This window comes from Elephas maximus, chromosome 17 (assembly GCF_024166365.1).
Source record: "Elephas maximus indicus isolate mEleMax1 chromosome 17, mEleMax1 primary haplotype, whole genome shotgun sequence".
NCBI classification, from domain to species: Eukaryota; Metazoa; Chordata; class Mammalia; order Proboscidea; family Elephantidae; genus Elephas; species Elephas maximus.
In genome coordinates, this window is record NC_064835.1 from 61,305,954 (window position 1) to 61,325,837 (window position 19,884).

Consider the following 19,884-nt stretch of genomic DNA (forward strand, 5'->3'; position numbering starts at 1 on the left):
ACTTATTTTGAATGGGGAGGTCAAGACGGTCAGCTCCAGTATCTCCCCTCAGTTCAGAGGGGGATACAGCCTTACCTCTAGCCTTTTGGTGGGGGAAAAACCCAGCTCCCTCCCCTTGTTTTGACTATAACAGGTTGCTAGGTATAATTTTATTTTATATAAAAAGTGTTTTTGTGAGTCTTCAGAACCCAGGAATTGGTGCTGGTGGTTGGAGGGACCTGCCCCCACTGGTTCATTTAATCCTCTGCCTATGTGCCCTCGGAGCTGAGGCCAGGAAGGCAGGAGGAAGTCAGCAGGAGCCTCAGACTCTTGCTGATCCATTCATTCTGTAACTTCAGGGGTCACATATAAGGTCAGTGTTTCTGGTCCCCGCCGGATCCGCACTGCCAGCTGGGATTGGGTTCGCACAGCTTCATAGACATCTTCAGCATTTTGTACCAGCTGCTCCCCGATGGCCAAGATCACATCACCCGGCCGTAGGCCAGCCCTAGGGAGAAAGACGGTCAGAAAGAGAAAGGAGGGAGTGTACAGCCCAGCCTTCATGCCTACCCACGTGCCCACCCCCCACACCTCACCCCACTCCCCCCACAGGGCAGTCTCGCCCTCACCGGTGAGCAGGGGAGCCCAGGATGACTTTATGGATGAGCACACCATGCTGAACATCTGGAAAGTTTGGTTCTCGAAGCTGCAGTTCAGCAAGGATGCTGAAAGGACACAAATTACCCTGTTAGCCACATCCACGTACTCTCCCCATCTTGGGTTCACCTTAGTTTCTCATCAACACACTGACAACCCTATGGACAGACCATGTGCTAGGTACTATAGACACAAAGACAATTCACTTTCTGCCTTTTAGCATTTAGGTAGTGAGAGGTGTACGTAAAAGATAGCTAATTCCAAATGACACACGATGTTAAATCAATGGCATAAATAATTCTAGAGTCCTAAGAGAAGCTTTGGGAGAGAATGGGACTTAACATCAGATGGGTCTGTCATTGAACTATAGAAACAAGAACAGCATAAATAAAAACAGTAGGCAATCAGGGTGACTGCAACAGTATTCACATAGGAAGTAATAGAAGCAAACTCTGAGAGGTTCAACTGGAGACAGATGGAAAATGGCCTTCAAACTCCAGGTGAATGGAATGAAGACTTTAAAGTAAAGCAGCAACAGGATAAAAATCAATCTGGTTGCAGGTGTGCAAAATGAAGTGGGGTGAAAATGTCAAGGTGGTGAGAGGGGACAGCTCCTCTAATAGCTCCACATGTGAGGCAGGAATGAGGCTAAAGACAGGAATGAGATCAAAGCCCAAAAGAGATGCCAGCTGCCCACCCTCAACCCTCATACCTGGGAGTCAGAGTCAGCATCATCACCCCAATGTAGCGGCGCTGGGACCCACTGACTCCAAACAAGGAATCTGTGATAGAGGGACAAATGAACCCCACCCAGCTACATCCTTCCTCCCGCCTCCCACTCCTCCTAACAGACCCCTCTCCCAGCAAGTCCCAATGAATGCCCCTCCCCTGTACCCCACCGACCACTTAAAGGAACTCCCTTCTCCCTTAAATCAGGCTCACTCTTCTTTTCCCCACGACGCAGAAACTCTCGAAGGCGATCAGAAGGGATGGCAAAGGAGATTCCAGCCGTGACTTTCATGGTGTTCACCCCGATCACCTCCCCATCCTGCAGGGACACAGGCCCCTGTTCCCTAGCCCAAACAAATAGTAGGGGATGGGGGGTACCTGAACAAGAGTATCACGGAGTGTTAGGGAGATCTGGCTGGATATTGGGGGATAGCCAACAAGAGACTGCTCAGAAACTTGACCAAACATTCTTCGGTTAGGGAAAATCCCCCCTTCCCACACTGACCTGGGGCAGGGATTCTTAGAAGGATGTCCCACTCACCAGGTTAACCAGAGGACCTCCAGAGTTTCCAAACTGTAGGATAAGGAGAAAACATGGAAGAGATCCCGGGGCTCCAAGCCTAGAGGCATAACTGGGATGTAAACATTCTCCAAATTCTTTCTTCTCCCAGCCCCTGAATGAGTGGCTACCTGTTTGGAGCCCAACCACTACCTATCACAGCTGGTGTCCACACCAGCTCCCTCCCACCTCCAACCTAGTTTGTCATTTCTCTCAGGCCAGGACGCACATCAATAGCTGCATCAGTCTGGATGTATTCCACATTGGTTTGGGGCAATCCCAGGTCTCTGGCTGGGCGCTGAGCAGAGCTGACAATGCCGGATGTGATGGTGTTCTGCAGCGCAAAGGGACTTCCCATGGCAACAACAAACTCCCCTTGCCGAACATCGGCTGAGCGTCCCAGCGGCAGCGTGGGGAGAGGCTCCTAAGGGAGAATGGGTGCAAGAGACCTGTCAACTGGAGATGGAGGCAAATTCACAGCTCCAATCAGACCTGGCCTACCCTGACCCCCACCTCGGTCTGAATCCTAAGGGTAGCAATGTCTGCCACGGGATCCACAGCTGTGACCATGGCCTCATAGGTGTCGCCACTGGGCAGCCTCACGCGGACATGGCGCCGATCTGCCACCACATGGGCATTGGTAACGATGAGCCCATCGGCAGCCACCACGAATCCTGAGCCATTTGAGATAGGGACCTCGCGGCTTGAGAAAGGGTGCCTGGGAGGAAGGAACAGCTCGGATGTGAGGAGGCTCTGACCCTCCTGTCGCCCACCCTCCGGCCCGCGGCTTCGGTGCCTTCCGCTCTGCCCCCACCGTTACCGGCCCAGGATCTCGATATAGACTACGGCAGGTGCCGTTTTCTCCACCACGTCTGCGATGAAGTTGTACTGGCTCCGGGGAGAGGTGGGCGGCGGGTCAGAGACCGCGGCGAGGACCGCCGGAGGACCCCGACCCCCGCCCCACAACAACAGCACAGCCCCCCCGGCGCCCAGCGCCACCGCCAGCCACACACGCGGACGGGTCCCAGGGGTCCCTGAGGCCTCCCGGGTTTGGGGATCCGGGATCTCCGCGGTCAGCCGTGCCCGGGAATCCGGGGTCCCCGACGTCAGACATGCCGGGGGTTCAGGGACCCCTGCAGATAACCGGGCCCGGAGATTCGAGGTCCCATACGTCACCCGGGCCCGGGGGTCAGGAGTTCCTGACGTCAGCAAGGCACGGAGGTCAGGGGTCAACAGGGATCCTTTTCCACAGCGAATTCCCCCCAAAGCCCGCAATCCTCGGAGGCTCCAGCCTGCACCCCGCCCCGCCCTCAGCGCAGCCATCAGCTCCGCCTCGGCTGCCTCCTCGCCCGCCCTACTCAGAGGCGGTGCCCTGGACGAAGCAGACGGGACGCGAGGTACGCCGGTACCTGAAGTCCTCTAGAAATGCACGCCGGGACCCAGGATTCCGAGAGGCGACTCCGCCCCCGGCGCCGCGAATGCTGGGAATTGTGGTCCCCCCGGGACGTGAGCTCTGAGGCGGCCCAAGGGGCCGCGGGGCATGCTGGGACCACTAGCCCTTCCGGGCGCCTCTGCGGGATTTCGGGCTCCGACACCCTGGGCGGATGCCCAAGGACTGCCTTCCCAGGAGCCCCTGCGGCGGGGCGCGAAGATGGCGGCGACCGTGGCCGGGCACCGCTAAAGCAGCAGCGATGGAACCTCCTCCAGCACCGGGGCCGGAGCGGCTCTTTGACTCGCACCGGTAAGAGCCTCGGCGGGAAGAAGCCGACTTTCGCGTCCCCTCGGCTTTGGCGCCCGATTATTCTGTTTCTCGCCCACAGGCTCCCGAGTGACGGCTTCCTGCTCCTCGCGCTGCTGCTCTACGCGCCCGTCGGGTTCTGCCTCCTAGTCCTGCGCCTGTTTCTCGGGCTCCACGTCTTCCTGGTCAGCTGCGCGCTGCCAGACAGCATCCTTCGCAGGTTCCGACCCGGCGCTCGAGGAGGGTCAGGGCTGGGCCCGGCCCGAGGCCGTGCAGTCACCGGCGTCTATGTCTCCAGGTTCGTGGTGCGGACCATGTGTGCGGTGCTGGGGCTCGTGGCCCGGCAGGACGACTCCAGACTCCGAGATCACCGCGTCAGAGTCCTCATTTCCAACCACGTGACACCTTTCGACCACAACATAGTCAATTTACTTACCAACTGTAGCACGGTGAGTGGGCGCGAAACCAAAGAGCATCCCGGGGGCGGTTCCCTTGGGCCCAGCTCTAAGGCTTCCCTCTGCCCGCCCCTCCGCCCGCCTATTCGGGTTTCCCTTGGGGACCACAAGGTACTGACCCTTACCCTTAGCCCCACTTATCTGTCTCACATGTCAGTTTTTCTCGTTTCCCTCCATTATTCTTGCTTTCTCTTTCCAGCCTCTGCTCAACAGTTCTCCTAGCTTTGTGTGCTGGTCTCGGGGCTTCATGGAGATGGAAGGACGCGGGGAGTTGGTGGAGTCACTCAAGAGATTCTGTGCTTCCAGGAGGCTTCCCCCAACCCCTCTGCTGCTGTTCCCTGAGGAGGAAGCCACCAATGGCCGAGAGGGTCTCCTGCACTTCAGGTGGGTAAGCACAGGTATTGGGCTCCAACTGGGAAGGTGGTCAGCCCTGGGGACCCTTGGGTTTTCACCTTACTGGTCAGCCCTCGCTGCCCTGAACCCCTCTATACTCCATCTGCTTAGTTGTACAGTTTGACAGTTTCCTATTTTAAGTCCGGTAGGAGCTGCTAACTGGGCTGGGTTCCTATTCTCTCCTTCTTCTAGTTCCTGGCCATTTTCTATCCAGGATGTCATACAGCCTCTTACCTTGCGAGTTCGGAGACCCCTGGTCTCTGTGGTGAGTATGTGTTGGACAAGGAATTTCTAGGGTTTGGAGGGGAAGTTTCTCACCCCTGGCGCTGGCTCAGGACTCACGTCATGCCCTCCCCTCAGACGGTGTCAGATGCCTCCTGGGTCTCAGAACTGCTGTGGTCACTTTTCGTCCCTTTCACGGTGTACCAAGTAAGGTATTAACTATCTTCACTTTTTGGTGGCTGGGGAGAAGCTTACCTCAAGGTCAAGGAGATAGATACCTCCGCCTTGTCTGCTTGCAGATTTTTTAACGTTAAGGTTGCACCACAGAGGCAACACAAAGTATTTATTATCGTCCCACCCTCACCACCACTTTACATAAGAAGAGGTACCAAGAGTGGGGAGGGGATGGCAGCCTTTACCCCAGCTGCCCCCAACATGGCCCTGGATTATTCTTTGCAGGTGGCTCCAGCCTGTTCATCGCCAGCTTGGGGAGGGGAATGAGGAATTTGCTCTCCGGGTACAACAGGTGATGGGGTACACAAGCAGGGTGGAATTGGGGTCTTTCCCAGAAGATGATGGAAAAAGTCTTGAGGCCTCAGTTCTTGACACTTCCAACCTTCCAATTTGCCTTAGTTAATGGCCAAGGAATTGGGCCAGAGAGGTACACGGCTCACTCCAGCAGACAAAGCAGAGCACATGAAGCGACAAAGACACCCCAGATTACGTCCCTCATCAGGTGTGTGGTCCTTGTACACAGGCTTTTCATTTTTCATCCTACTGTGATTTTCTTCCTATCCTTGTGCTAGTCAGTTTCTCCTTTCTCCTGGTTCTGTACTTACCATGTTTTTAATTTCTTTTTTGGCAGCCCAGTCTTCTTTTTCTTCCTCTCCTGGCCTTTCTCCTGATGTGCAGTTGGCAACTCTGGCTCAGAGAGTCAAGGAGGTTTTGCCCCATGTGCCACTGGGTGTCATCCAAAGAGACTTGGGTATGGGAAAGGGTGGCTTCAGACAAGGAGACAAGAGGGTTGTGAGGGGAGAAGGTGAGCAGTAACAGACTACCCTTTCTTCTTTTCTCTTCTTCCCCAGCCAGGACCGGCTGTGTAGACTTGACCATCACTAATCTCCTTGAGGGGGCTGTAGCCTTCATGCCTGAAGACATCACTGAAGGGACTCAGTCCCTTCCCCCTGCCTCTTCCCCCAAGGTGAGACCCAGAAAATAAGGGTCAGGCCCAAGACTTGGGGTGGGAACGGGTGTCCTCATACTCCTTCGCCCTGGTCTCTCTTTTTTGATTCTGAGACGCTAGCACAGTGCCTTTCTTACAAAGTAGGCACTCGATGCGTGTTTAATGATGATGACTTCGCAAGCCTTCTGACATTGTGATCACCTCAGTTCCCCAGCTCTGGCCCGGTGACCCCTCAGCCCACAGCCCTAACATTTGCCAAGTCCTCCTGGGCCCGGCAGGAGAGCCTGCAGGAGCGCAAGCAGGCACTTTACGAATACGCGAGAAGGTGAGGAGGATAGAGGACAAGGTAGGAAAGGGCAGGCTAGAGAAAGGAATCACGGAGCTCAGGTGAAAAGCCCACACGATGTCTTCTTCCTATGTTCACAGGAGATTCACAGAGAGACAGGCCCAGGAGGCTGACTGAGCTCAGAGGAGCAGGATGGCACCCAGAGCCGCAGGACGGGGACTGGGGGCAGCCCTCACCCAATTCACAACAGGCTGGATGGGTGGGTGGTATAAAGGGAGGGATGGGGCTCCTCCAGTGTCACATTAAATTCAGGGTTTTCATTCAAGGTCTCTGTTGCCTCTTTGGGTCTCAAAAGCCCTGAGCAGGTCCCTTCCCTTGGTTGTGGGGGTGGGAGTGAGGGCCTCCTTGTGAATTTATGGAGAATGATCAGAATGGAAGTGTCTGAAATCACCTCATGGCCAAGAGTAACTCAACTGAAACCCACCAGCAACCGGATCCCAGCTCGGGTGTTGACCCCAGGTTTGCGAAGAAAGAGCTACAAAACTGCAATTCCCAAGATGCCTTCCACTACCAGATGACCCGTCATGCATATGGTTCACACATGCTCAGTGTGGTGGCTGAAACCTTTTTCAATAGGCTCGTAAGTTAAATAAGGTGGAGCAAATGGCACCACCTCAAGATCAGGCTTAAGGATTTGTGTTTGAGACGAGTCCCAGGGTGGAGCCAGAATTTACCTTTGTACTTTATGCAGTCAGGGTTGGTGGCAATTAGCTGGGTGACTTCTGGAACTGGCTGCCATCCTGACACGTCTCAGAGCTACAAGCAGGTTCGAATCAAGGATCCTTTTGGCCCTGCTACCCAGATTCCTGCTACCCCTGAGGACCCCTGCATTAGTCACAAGATTTTTACTACCTGGCTACAGGGTAATAGTCTACTTTTTATAGTCCCTTTGTCGGATACTCAAACGCCCAGCACTGTTTCCTGGCAGGCAAGCAGTTCTGGGAAGGATAGACCCCAGGGCATCTGTATCTGAGGGTAGAGGTTAGGGATCAGGGCTGAAGCGGGAAGACTCAGTTACCAAATATGGGGCCTAACTGGCCACCCTGCCTTCTATAGGTCCTGCCCAACATCCACCATGACTTCACAGCCCCTCGGGCTGGCAGAAGAGTCTGGCCAAAACCCTGGGGAGTCTGAACTGGCTGTGAACCCCTTTGATGGGCTCCCCTTCTCTTCCCGCTACTACGAGCTGCTTAAGCAGCGCCGAGCCTTGCCTATCTGGGCTGCTCGCTTTATCTTCTTGGAGCAGTTGGAGAGTAGCCCCAGTGGAGTGGTGCTGGTGTCTGGGGACCCTGGCTCTGGCAAGAGCACCCAGGTGCGGGGAGATTCTGGGAGTGGACAAAGGGAGGGGCTGGGGAACTGTCACTTCCTTTGGCAAGGGGTACTGGGCTGTTTGAGGTCGTGGGGGAGATGGGCAAAGGGATACGGGCTGGGTTGGCTCCAGTGTGGCTAGTGAAGGACCAGGGGACTCCCAAATAGGAGATTAAATTGTCCGTAGCTCCCCCAGCACATCTGACTGAAGTCCTTCATCTCCCTGACTGGGTGTCCCTCCTACCCCAGATCCCTCAGTGGTGTGCAGAGTTTGCGCTGGCCAGGGGTTTCCAGAAGGGCCAGGTAACTGTCACTCAGCCTTACCCTCTGGCAGCACTGAGCCTGGCTGTGCGGGTGGCTGACGAGATGGACCTGACGCTGGGTCACGAGGTTGGATACAGCATCCCCCAGGAGGACTGCACTGGGCCCGACACCCTGCTCAGGTGGGGCCTCCTGCAGGCCTGGTCCAAATCAAATTTTCCTCATTCTGCATAAACAAGCTCCACTTATCTCACCATGCCCTCCCTCAGCCCAATTCACCCTTGAAGTTAGGCATGATGCAACTGCTGAATAAAGCCCTTTTAACCCCACCCAGGGACCTCAGACATTTACGAAAGTATTGCTTTCCCAGTTGGGCTATAGCCTGTGAACAAAGTGTCCTCAGTGGGGTTGTGGGGTCACAGTTATGAGTCTACAGACTCAGGAAGTCAGTCACAGGGTCTCTTTCTGAACTTCAGTATCAAAATCTAGGTCCCCTGGGGGAGAAGCTCCACTGGACTTCTGGGGCTGGCCAGTGTCCACACTGACTCCTCTGCTCCCTGCTACCAATGTCAACAGGTTCTGCTGGGACAGGCTGCTCCTGCAGGAGGTGGCCTCAACCCGGGGCACTGGAGCCTGGGGCGTGCTGGTGGTGGATGAGGCTCAGGAGCGGTCAGTGGCCTCGGATTCACTCCAGGGGTTGCTGCGAGATGCCAAGCTGGGAAACCTCCCAGGGGACTCCAGAGTGGTGGTCATTACTGACCCAGCCCTTGAACCCAAGCTCCAAGCCTTCTGGGGCAATCCCCCTACTGTGCATGTTCCCAGAGAGCCTTGCGGGACTCCCACCCTCCTCTACAGGGACAGTGTCCCTGCTGACCGGGTGGAAGCTGCCTGCCAGGCTGTGCTTGAGCTGTGCCAAGAGGAGGCTCCAGGTGATGTGCTAGTGTACCTGCCCAGTGAGGAGGTAAAAAAAAAAAAAAAAAGCACTGCAAAAGGGGATATTCATGTAGGCTGTTTTCTGACCTGGGGGAAAGGGGGCAACAGTGGAACTGTAGTATTTGCTCTCTGTTGGGGTCCTGAGGAAAAACTCAAGGATCTCAGGATGAAGAGGTCTATCTCTCTCTTTCTGAATCCCTCTAATGAAGAGATTTGTGATTCGGTGAACCCCTGCAATTATGACACTTCCAATTTTATGAGTGTGTACATTTTTCAGGGTGAAAAGAAGGGCCATCACTTTCATCAGTTTTTTAAAAGAGTCTGTAACCCAAAAAGATAAGAACTGCCCTAATACCCTACACTTCTCCTCAGGAAATTTCCCTGTGCTGTGAATCCCTGTCCAGGGACACAGGGTCCCTGGACCCCCAACGGCCTCCTCCACGGTTGCTGCCCCTTCATCCAGCCTATGGTCAAGCCATTCAGGCTGTATATGAGGACACAGATGTAGGTGCCCGAAAGGTCGTGGTCACTCACTGGCTGGCTGACTTCTCCTTCTCCCTCCCTTCCATCCGACATGTCATTGACTCAGGACTGGAACTTCGAAGTGTGAGTGAGGGAGACACGGGGGGATGGGGAGGTAAGGATAGAAATGGCCCACTCTGATCTGTCTTGGCCTTGGTTTGGGGGTTGGACGACAGGTTTACAATCCTCAGATCCGAGAGGAATCCCAAGTGTTGAGGCCTATCAGCAAGTGTCAGGCCAAGGCAAGACGGCTGCGGGCAAGAGGGTTCCCACCAGGTGAGAGCTTTACCCTCGCTGCAAGCAAACCAGAGAAGAGGCACCAACAAACAAGCCCTGAGAAATCCACAGCAGTATTCTTTCTCAGGTCTTTCTCCCCTCAGGATCCTGCATCTGCCTGTATCCTGAGTCCTTTCTAGAACTAGAGGCTCCCCCAATGCCCCAACCCAGGGTGTGTGAGGAGAATCTGAGCCCCCTGGTATTACTACTAAAAAGGAGACAGATTGCAGATCCGGGAGAGTGTCACTTCCTGGACCGGCCAGGTGAGCACGCCTCCTGCCCAGGTCCTGCCACCTGAGTACCAGGCTCTGAGGCCTCAGGTCCTGCAACCCCTGCTTCCTCACCAGCTCCTGAAGCACTGATGCAGGCACTGGAAGACTTAGACTATCTGGCTGCCCTGAATGATGATGGGGACCTGTCAGACCTGGGAGTCATCCTATCCGAGTTCCCCCTGCCCCCTGAGCTGGCCAAAGCCCTGCTGGCCTCCTGCGAGTTTGACTGTGTGGATGAGATGCTCACCCTTGCAGCCATGCTCACTGGTACAAGCCCCCTCTCTGGCTCTAAGCCTTCCTGTTGGTATTTTGCTCCTCCTCATGTTAGCCCTTTCCTTTGTGCTCTAGTTCCCACCCGTCACAGCACCACCTGAAGAACCAGGCTTAATCTCTTACTCCCCTCTGTCCCTTTAGCTTTTTCTCTCTGCTGGTTCTTTCCCCTCAAAACACTTACATCTCTCCCAGCTGTTGTTAACACTCACACACCCCTCTTCCTCAACCCTATACTCCTTTTTAACTACAGCTTCATCTCTATCCTTTTCTATCTAATGTGTTCCTCGCCCACTGCTTTCCACCGTCAGGACCCACTGCCCACTGAAACTGCTTTAAGTGCACCAGTGACTTCCTAGATGCCTAATCCAACAGACGCTTTTGAGCCCTTATTTGTAAACTTCTTTCAACATTTGGGAGTGCTGACCAAGTCCCATCTTGACACTGTCCCTTCCCTGAGCCTCTGTGATACTACTCTTTGTGATTTTCATCCTACCTCTCTGGTCATTCCCTTAATCTCTTCCTTGGGTTGTTGGGCCTCTGCCCATCCACTGTAAATTGGTCCTCAGCGTTCTGTCCTTGCCCTTTTTGTCTTCTCATTCCCTGAACTATCTGAGCATGTTCATCAACATCCATGGTGTGGACTGCCACCTTTATACTTAAAACTTCCAAACCTTGCATCTCTCTGACAACACCATTCTGGATCTTAGATTTATATATATCTGACTCCTGATTTCTACCAGAAGAGTTCACAGTACCTCAAATAAGTATGCACTCTCTTAAATTACCCCCTCACCACCGCCACCACAAAATCTTTTCCTTCCTCTGTCTCTTCAAGTTTCAGATAACACCATCTCTGCAGCTCCACTACCATCTTTCTAGATTAATCTTTTTTCAGGGTCCTTTTTTTAATTTAATTCATCTGCTGCTCTTCACACTCACTGCCAGTACCAAGGTTAGATCCTTATCACTGCTCAGCTGAATTCCTTAAGTAGCTTCCTAGCTTTTTGAAACACATGGGACTTCCTTATTTAAGAACTCTATTTCAACAGCTGTTCTTTACCTTCAAGACAGAATGTAAACTCCTCTGTACAGCACATTCGGCCTTTCATGACCTGTCCTGTACCTACCTCTCCAGCTTTATCTCCTGCCACTCTGCCACACAGGCCATTCCCTCCATCCATACTAAGCAGCTTGCAGTTCCGCAAATATGCCGTGATATTCATTCTGTGCCATGCTGTTCCTGTAGTCTAGAATATTCTCTCTGCCCCACCCCTTTACCACTGAGCTAATTCATACTCAGACTTCAAATATGGGCCCAAGGGTCCTTTTCTTTTTCCCCCACATCACTCTCCTCCCCACCCAAAGCCTGGATTAGGTACCCACCCCTCCTCTTTGTTTCAAGAGTGCCATAAACACACACCTATCATGCTTATCAAGTTTGCTTACTTGTTGGTCTCTTCCACCAGTCCCTAAACTGACTCTGAGGTCAGAGATGGTCTTTATTTATCCTCAATGTCTAATAAAGTACATGGCTCTTAGTAGTTATCAATGTGTTTCGAATAAAGTTCCCAAAGAGATACTACTTCTACCTCTTCAGAGCTTCACCTTCTCCAAATACTATACTGCTATCCTTTCTGATACCCCTAAATGACCTTCCTCTCTTCTGCTTCCAGCTGCCCCTGGGTTTACCCGTCCCCCACTCTGTGCAGAAGAAGCTGCTCTGCGTCGTGCCCTGGAGCACACAGATGGTGACCACAGCTCTCTGATCCAGGTGTTTGAAGCCTTCATACAGAGTGAGTGGCTCATTCTGCATCCTCTTAGGGAATTCAGATTCCCCAAAGCGGGGAAGTGGTATGCAACTAGCTGACAGATCTCTGTGTCGAGGAGGAGGCCCTGTGGCCAAGGGTTGGGTTGGGTTCTTTTGGGGGTCTCAGGGTCTTTTATTGTAGTTGGTTCCTTTCTTCTACCAGGTGGGGAAGATGAGGCTTGGTGCCAGGCTCGGGGTCTTAACTGGGCAGCACTGATCCAAGCCCGTAAACTTCGGGGAGAGCTCCTGGAACTCATGCAGCGAATTGAACTTCCCTTGTCCCAGCCAGCCTTTGGCTCTGAGCAGAACCGAAGAGACCTTCAGAAAGCACTGGTGTCAGGATACTTCCTCAAGGTTAGGGGAAAGGGTTGGCACGAGGGTGTAAAAGGGGTAGAGGCTGAGGGAGCAAAGATTGGTATGCCATCTCTGAAACTGGGGTCCAGGTAGCTATTCCAAGAGTTCTTTGGAACCTGGAGAGACTTTTCCTTTGAGGCGTTGAGGTACAAAGAACTATGAAATGTCATATGGTAGGGACTACGCAAAACTTCGAGGTAATACTTCACGTTTGACGCTTTCCCCACCCTAACTAATTCTCAGCCCCCTTTTTTCTATTGTCTGCCTCTCCCCACCTCACTTGTTCCTTTAATAACTTTTCCTTTCAATTAGGTGGCCCGAGACACAGATGGGACTGGAAATTACCTGCTCCTAACCCATAAGCATGTGGCCCAGCTCTCCCCATACTGCTGCTATAGAAGCCGCAGGGCCCCAGCCAGACCCCCATCTTGGGTGCTTTACCACAGTTTCTCCATTTCCAAAGACAACTGCCTTTCCATTGTTTCCGAGATTCAACCACAGATGTAAGTTCCCTGACACCCCTCCTATACTGCCCATTCCTCTCCCTGGGACCAAATTATGGCTGGGGAGTTAAGAAGAGGAGGGAATCTTTGTGGTTTGTGGTAGGGTATGATTTGAGGGGAGAGGGTTTGTGGGAGAGGTGGCAAGAAGTTTAAAAGTCTACATTATAAGAGAAGATAGATCATCTAATTATGACCCTCTCTGTCAGGCTGGTGGAGCTGGCACCCCCATACTTCCTGAGTAACTTACCCCCCAGTGAGAGCAGAGATCTTCTGAACCAGCTGAGAGAAGAAAGGACAGATTTTTCAGCAGGGAGTGAATCCTCCTCCACCCAGGAACTTGGAGATGCCTGTGTCCTGCAGTGACCTACCTAAGGAGTGAAACTGACCTCATCTCATCACATTAGATCTTCCCTTGGGCTAGCACCAAGGCAGCCAGATTTAGAAGTCCAAAGTTTAGGGTCAAGTGTAAAGTCTGGAGCCTGAGTCCCAAGAAATGTTGTGCTGGGAGTGGAGGGAATGGGGTAAGCTATTGTCTACATAGCATAGGACCCTTTCCTTAGCTGTCTCCTATTTATTGGAGAGAAAGTGACATGCTCCTCCCCCAACTTAAGCTAAACTCATCCTTGTGCTCCCTATTGTTCTATAAAAGACTTTTCTATGATACCAAATTTGAGTTTGGTTGTACAGCATCATATACATCCATGAGTCAGAGATGACACTGTATCAAAGACCCAGGGCCAACTCCTCTAGCCGTAGCCTCCTCTGGTTCCCACCTCTGGTCAAGCCTTTGCACTATGACTGATGTAGCTGTCACTAGCACAGAACATAAGTAGTTTGGCTATAGTTGGCCTCTCACCCTGCCTATAGCTCACTTCCCTCTATCACATTGCTCCAGTCTCCAGGGCACAAAGAAACGAGTGCTATTGGAATCAGACAAAACATCCCCTTTTGTCCTCATACAGCTTAAATCCTGCTTCTCTGTAAACCTTAAGTCTGTTGCAATCATCCCCTAACTCTCAACTTGACAACAACAGGCTACTCAGCAGCTCCTGGCCCACCCACAAGCTGGACTTCAGAGACATCACCCTTTACTTTCTTTAAAGGGACAGTACTTCCCCTTTTCTTCCTTTGGCCTGTCAACTGCAGTATCCCCCAGCACGTTGCACGTTGTAAATATATTTGTAGAATTTGGTGGAAAGAAAGTCCTTGGGATTCTGCTTTCCTCCTCAGAGTTCCCTGTCAGAATTCCCTCCCTTGGAAATTCTATTTGTTCTCTTCATTCCATCTATCTCCACCCCTATGTGGATGTCAACTGATTTCCACCAAAGGCACTTTTCCAGAATTTATTCCCTCTGGGACTAGGATCTAGTTTTCCCTACAGAGTTACTCTTGCTCCAATCTTCCCAGTTTTCCCCTTCATCATCCACAGCACCATTGACTTCCTGATTCTCCACATTTCCAACCTTGGAATTACCCTTGACACTACTTAGGCCTGTCACTTCCAAATTATTCACCAAATTCTGCTCAGCCTCATTCCACTGGGCGCCTTAACTTTGTCCACCGCTTCCTCCTCTCCCCTCTCCGTAGGTACTAGGTACCGGAGCCAGGTTTGTTTCCCTAGATTTTCTCTTGCGTTCAGTGCATACATATCCGTCTAGCCTACCTCCCAGGCGCCTTGTGAGGACCAAGTGGGAGGACATGGTCAGCGGGCAGAACACACACGACAGGAGGCTCTAAGTCTCGTTGCTGGAAGGAATCCTTAGCGATTATTTTACAGTTGAGGAATGAGATGCCCAGCGTGGACAACCCTCTGGTTCCTGACACAGACTCACAGACTCTGGCGCTCTGGCGAGGCACCTCCTTCATCACCCCGCTGTCGCTGGCGTCCTCCTTTCTTCACAGCTTTCTTACAGACCCAGCCGGCTTGGGGCCGGCGGCTTGCTCGCGCCCAAAACACGAGCTCCCGACCCACCCCTCCGGCCGAATCCCGAGTCTCAGGAGGGCAGCTCCCATTGGCCAGCCCACCCTCCTCCCAGCACCTCATTGGCTACCAGCGTGCAGGTCCCGCCCACTGGGTGCCTCAGGTTCCATCCCGCGCCTCAGCCGTTCTGTGAGAAATGGCGGGAAAGGCCGAGTCTGAGGGCGCTGGGCGGGTGGCGCAGCGTCAGCGTGGGAGCCCGCAGATGGCCGAGGAGCCCTCGAAGATAGCCTCAGGGTCGGCTGCTCCTCACACGGTCCGCTGCCACGGGCCCACGGGAGTGGGCAGCCGCGCGCTTCACCGACCCAGGCCCGCCGCTCCACGCGGCGCCTCGGTCCGAAAAGAGCGCTTGGCCAGTCGAGCGGGCGTCGCTCACACCACCGAGGCGAGCCCCGACACGGAGGCCACCTTGTTGTCCTCGGCCCAGGGCTGTAGGTTCTGAAGCGCGAAAAGCGACGAGTTGTGCAGACAGAGCGGGTCCGGGGGCAGGGGCGGCCGCAGGGGCCGCGGCAGCGCGTCCTGCTGCAGGTGCAGGAGCAGGCGGCCCGCGCGGTGCCGCTCGGCCTCGCGCTCCTCCGCCGTCTGGCGCCTGGGCGGGCGGAGATGCCGGGTTAGCGAGGCTGGGGCTCGCCGCCACTGGGTCCGGCCGTGAGCCCCAGCCAGCCCTGGCCCACCTGGTGCCTCCCCGCCACCTGGACCTGCCCCGGGCCCCGCAGCCCGTACCCAGCCCGCGCCTCACCGCCACTTGGTGCGCCGGTTCTGGAACCAGGTCTTGACCTGTGCGTCTGTCATGCGCAGGGCCTTGGCCAGCGCCGCCCTTTCGGCGGAGGCCAGGTACTTCTGGCGCAGGAAGCGCCGCTCCAGCTCCAGCACCTGCGAGCGTGAGAAGGACGTACGCGGCTTCTTCCGTTTCGGGGGCGTCCGGTTTTGGTAGGGGTGGCCTATGCGGCGCGTCCCGGAGAAGGGCGAGAGCGCGGCTGCGGACAGGACGAAGGACCAGGGCAGAGTTCGCGGAGGCCGCTGAGAAAAGCGCGCGGTTGCTCAGGCTGCAGAGCTCCCGGGTCCCGTCCTTACCCGGGCCCCAAGCTTGGCCCCGCGTCAGTGGAGACCCCTAGGCCAAAAGGGCCTCGGAAAAAACGGTCCTGGCCTCCCCCTTGCTTGAGGGAGAGATGGCTCCCCATAACTTCACCCTGCCCTCCCCGCGCTGGGGACGGTGGGACTGCAGAGGGAGGCGCGGGCACCGACGGCAGCTCCCTCCCCATCGCCTCTCAGTGGCGGGACCCGGAGACCCGACTCAGGGGAGGATCCCCTGGGATAAGCTGGGAGGGAGGACATATGAAAGGGGATTTGGGTTGAAGGAAAAGGATCTGAGATGAGGAAACCGTATCAACCTGGGGCATGAGGGTGGAGGGGCCAAACAACCTCACCCGTAAGCCGGTCCTTGGCGAAGCGGCGGCCGCTGTCCATCCAGGGGAAGGTGAGTCCGGCTAGGCCCCCGGCGCCGCCCAAACCCGAGGGCCCAGGCACCGCAGGCGCGCTTGCTGCGGGCGGCTGCACGGGCAGCGGGCGGTGCGCCGGGACGCGGATCACGCCGCCCGGGCCCACGCCGGAGCTGCCGGGCAGTGGGGCCAGCGAGCCCGCGGGGCCGTAACCTGAGGCTCCGTGGAATCCACCCGAGAACGCCGCATTCTCCCCATGACCCGGGCCCCCGCGGCCGGGGCCTAGGCTGCCCCCCGGGGGCTCGGGGCCGCTCAGGATTTGATCAATGCCGAAGCTGATTGGCTCGTGGTGCGGGAGGCTGTGCGGGGCCAGCACCGCCGGCTCCATGGGTCCGGGCCAGAGGACCCCAGGAGGTTCGGCTGTTGGGGAGGGCGCCCTGGGCAGCTCCAGGAGCCCGGCGGCGGCGCGCTCGGGACGGCAGCCTCAGGGACCCGCGGGACTGGCCACCGCGGGTTGCCGGGGCCCCTGTGACAGCAGCATCCCTGTGCACAGGGAGCAGCCGCGCCCGTGCGCTCCGCTGTCCACCGTCAGCGCAGGGACTCTCATCCCGGGGGAGCGCGGCCAGCCGGGGCCCCAGGAGCGCCCTTGCTGGCTCTGAGCCGCAGATGGACGCTGGGGTGCCAGGCCGCTGCCCGAGTCCAGGGTGGAGAGGGTTAGCGGGCTCCGGCTGGGGCAGTGACTGACAGATCGGCCCCGGGTGGGTAGTGGGGGCTGGGGGTAGGGCAGGGGCGGGGCCGGGCCTGTTAAAGGGGAAGAGACGCCTGTTTGCGCCAAGCGTAAGGGAGACTGACCCGCGGGGATGGGGGTGGGGGAGAAGTGGCGAGGGTGTTAGGAACCATGCTCCGCGCTGAGTCAGCCGAGATGCTTACGGAGCCTCCATCCTTGCTGGCCTCTGCCTTTGGACTTCCTCGGCCTCACCGGTTTTCTCAGCAGGTGCCTCCTCCCCCAGCCCCCACTCTTCGCCGCCCGATGGGTCCTGCCTGCCGACTCCCGGATTCGTTGTGGCCCCCGCCTAAGTGCCCTCGAAGATCAAATCTCGTTGTGGCATCCCGGCTGCGATGGGAGGCGGCTATTGAACGGCGCCAGGCGAGCTGGAGGCCCGGGGAAGAGGACAGGTGTGGGAAGGGGTGGCAGCACGCGTTCGGTGGCCTTAGGGCGGGGGACAACCACTTTGCGCCAGTGATCCTGGTGCACCTCCCAGCCTCTCCCATAGGGCCCCGCAGCCCCACCCGGGCGCGCCACTAACCGGTGCCCTGTGTTTCTTACAATTTCGTTTTTCCGAAACCGGAGCAAAGCGGACCCGTGGCTCAACCCCGGCCAGCCCAGGCCGGCGGGAGCTTGGGGCAGGCGTTCTCCCTCCGATCCTAAATGCAGGGGGCCCGCGGCGGGATTCTGCCCCTCCGCGCCTAGGACAGCTATTCTCACATGCCCCCCAACCCGCAAAGGTGAGGGGACGAAATCGCCACAGGCGACACGTCAGACCTCACTGAGGCCTTCTGAGGATCCTGGCCGCCTTCTTTCCCATAGACCCTCCACCCCACTCAAGCCCCAAAAAGTGCGCCTGGAGCGTGGCGGAGAAGGGAGGTGAAGGGAGACTGGAGCGGCTCGGTGACCTTGTGACCTCTGGCCGAGGACCCAGGAGCTGGAAGTGTGTGAACTCCTCGTCTTCCCCGGAATGGGACCCCCGCCGGGCGGGCCCCTGCGCCTTAGACCCGCCTCCGCCGCCGCCCGGCCCGGTGCAGGCCGCCATAATCGGGTTAGCTGGGCCGGAATTACATTACCTTCTCCGGCCCGGCCCGGCCCCGGGGGGGCCCTGGCGCCTCAGAGCCGGTGAGACTGGGCGCGGGGAGGGGGGCGCTCCTACCATCCCGTGGCGGGTGGCCACCGGACGAGCAACTCCTCTTGCCTCAGACACACAGTGGTCTGTGGACCCCGCCCGGCTGCGCCATGCTTCGCCCCCAGCCGTTTCAGTGCTCAGCACCAAGCCCTGGGTTTCCCCGAGAGCCAAAATGCCTTCCAAGTTTCCTAGATGGGTCGCCCTGGGAGCATGGATCTTCCCATTGATTCTCCAAGGTCCCTTGGGGAAGACTCTGCCCCTTCTTTCTCCTCAGCAGATGGGCTGGCAGCCTGATGCCTGGGGCAGAGTGAGGGAGTCTTTTCTCTCCAGGGAACCAGGAGTGATATTTGGGTGTTCCGGCAGGAAGATAAAGAGGAGAAAGAAGGAGGTGGACTCTTTTCCAACCCAAAGCCTCCAGCCTCCCTGTGTTCTCAGAGGAAGCCTTAGTCTGAAGGGGGTGGACCCTGAGGGGGGGCCTTAATAGTAGGTTGCATCCTCCCCCCAACCTTGGCCGTCTTCATTTTCTGATTTCTCCAGCTCTCCTCACCCTGCTCAGAGCCCTCTCCTGCCAATTTGGCAGATGTGCTCTTATCTTGGCGGGGAAGAACGACAACCTTATCGCCTCACCCAGCCCTTTACAGAAGCTCCAGTGCCCTTTCTCAGCAGTAAAGGGGGAGGAAAGATGCTAGGGAGCATGAGACCTTTGCTGTTCAGGCAGAACTCTGAGATAGTATGAATTATAGGAGAACAGAGAGCCTAGAGAAACAGCAAAGAGATGAAGACTCTGAAGGAAGGCTGGCCTGCAGACTCAGAGTCTGCCAGTGCTTCTCCCTACTCTGGTGAGTAAGCCGCAGAGCAGGGGTGGGCACAGTGTGTCTGTGATTCCAGGACCTGTCTGGTACCCACCTGAATAAATCCTTCTTGAATGAATCAATGAGTGAATCAATGAATGTGAAAAAGGCAGCACCATCACACTTGGCTTACTGTACATTCATGCCTTTGGAGGTCAGCAGAGATGGCACTGCCACCCAGATATTTTCCAACTGATCCTTTCAGGAGAAGGATCACAAATCCAGTAATTCATACAGATCTTCTAGGGAGTTAAAAAAAAAATTTCGGGGCCCCACTTCAAGGACAGAGGGCACCAGTTTTGTTAGCTACAGTCCTAGGAATGTCTTTGCTTGACTTTAAGCACCAGTTCCTGCTGGCCTCCACCTCTCTGATTCTCCTGGTTGGATGTCTCCTGCTAGTTCATGTTGAAGATGGAAGCCCTGGGGCAAGCGCACGCACATGCACTGCCCCCACCAACCCCCACCCGGCACACGCGCAGGGCACACACACACGTGCGCGCGCACGCACACACACACACACACTGCTTTGGATCTGTCTTATCATCATCTTTGAGCATGTAGTCCCCAACTCTTCTCAACTGGGAGCCTGCAGCTTCACAGGAAGAGGCTGTTCTCCAGGCATGGCCACTGGTTCCTTCTCTTCCTCCCTGGTGTAGCGTCCTTCCCTCAGTGATGGTCCCCACTCTTACATCATCATTTCTCTCCTAAACTTAGTCCTCCCCACTCCCAGCTGTCTCAGGTCTCCATCATTTGGAAAAAAATCTTTGCGTGGCTCTTCTAGAGAAATTGTGTTTTTCTTCTCTTTACTTCCCACACCGGCTGCCTCCATCTCCTCATCATTTTTGTTTTAACTCACTGCAAGCTGGCTTCACTATGCTGACCCTTCTCAGAGAGCTCCAGTGCCTAGTGTCAATTCTCTGACATAGTTTATTGATGACCGACTATTTC

The 19,884-nt window shown here is 55.7% G+C and overlaps 4 protein-coding genes across 9 annotated transcripts; 2 read left to right on the forward strand and 2 right to left on the reverse strand.

Moving 5' to 3' along the window:
- Nucleotides 1–321: 321 nt before the first annotated feature.
- HTRA2 (HtrA serine peptidase 2) lies at nt 322–3,310 on the reverse strand. 2 transcript variants are annotated; one of them, XM_049856842.1, is made up of 8 exons: nt 2,745–3,310; nt 2,438–2,642; nt 2,154–2,348; nt 1,907–1,939; nt 1,579–1,702; nt 1,349–1,418; nt 609–704; nt 322–487 (listed from the first exon to the last, which is right to left on the reverse strand). In XM_049856842.1, exons 1-8 carry the CDS (start codon nt 3,245–3,247, stop codon nt 322–324), a joined length of 1,392 nt encoding a protein of 463 aa, XP_049712799.1. In that variant the 5' UTR covers nt 3,248–3,310. The 2 variants fall into 2 exon arrangements, with proteins under 2 accessions (XP_049712799.1, XP_049712800.1); XM_049856843.1 differs by having other exon boundaries at nt 1,579–1,684; nt 2,745–3,309.
- A 192-nt stretch (nt 3,311–3,502) lies between these two features.
- AUP1 (AUP1 lipid droplet regulating VLDL assembly factor) lies at nt 3,503–6,526 on the forward strand. 3 transcript variants are annotated; one of them, XM_049857320.1, is made up of 12 exons: nt 3,506–3,665; nt 3,745–3,882; nt 3,961–4,111; nt 4,317–4,501; nt 4,703–4,775; nt 4,871–4,944; nt 5,192–5,258; nt 5,366–5,468; nt 5,598–5,717; nt 5,818–5,933; nt 6,122–6,240; nt 6,342–6,526. In XM_049857320.1, exons 1-12 carry the CDS (start codon nt 3,529–3,531, stop codon nt 6,376–6,378), a joined length of 1,320 nt encoding a protein of 439 aa, XP_049713277.1. In that variant the 5' UTR covers nt 3,506–3,528; the 3' UTR covers nt 6,379–6,526. The 3 variants fall into 3 exon arrangements, with proteins under 3 accessions (XP_049713279.1, XP_049713278.1, XP_049713277.1); XM_049857322.1 differs by lacking the exon at nt 6,342–6,526 and having other exon boundaries at nt 3,503–3,665; nt 6,057–6,215; XM_049857321.1 differs by lacking the exon at nt 6,342–6,526 and having other exon boundaries at nt 3,503–3,665; nt 6,060–6,215.
- Nucleotides 6,527–6,632: 106 nt separating this feature from the next.
- On the forward strand, nt 6,633–13,426 carry DQX1 (DEAQ-box RNA dependent ATPase 1). Of its 3 annotated transcripts, none has more exons than XM_049857317.1 (12): nt 6,633–7,124; nt 7,318–7,573; nt 7,819–8,012; nt 8,407–8,791; nt 9,136–9,369; nt 9,462–9,561; nt 9,666–9,824; nt 9,909–10,100; nt 11,780–11,899; nt 12,077–12,267; nt 12,580–12,770; nt 12,977–13,426. In XM_049857317.1, exons 2-12 carry the CDS (start codon nt 7,337–7,339, stop codon nt 13,131–13,133), a joined length of 2,160 nt encoding a protein of 719 aa, XP_049713274.1. In that variant the 5' UTR covers nt 6,633–7,124; nt 7,318–7,336; the 3' UTR covers nt 13,134–13,426. The 3 variants fall into 3 exon arrangements, with proteins under 3 accessions (XP_049713274.1, XP_049713275.1, XP_049713276.1); XM_049857318.1 differs by having other exon boundaries at nt 6,633–6,841; nt 6,953–7,573; XM_049857319.1 differs by lacking the exon at nt 7,819–8,012 and having other exon boundaries at nt 6,633–7,573.
- Nucleotides 13,427–14,514: 1,088 nt separating this feature from the next.
- TLX2 (T cell leukemia homeobox 2) lies at nt 14,515–16,575 on the reverse strand. Its single transcript, XM_049857114.1, has 3 exons — nt 16,176–16,575; nt 15,488–15,725; nt 14,515–15,337 (listed from the first exon to the last, which is right to left on the reverse strand). Exons 1-3 carry the CDS (start codon nt 16,573–16,575, stop codon nt 15,121–15,123), a joined length of 855 nt encoding a protein of 284 aa, XP_049713071.1. The 3' UTR covers nt 14,515–15,120.
- Between the last annotated feature and the right edge of the window lie 3,309 nt (nt 16,576–19,884).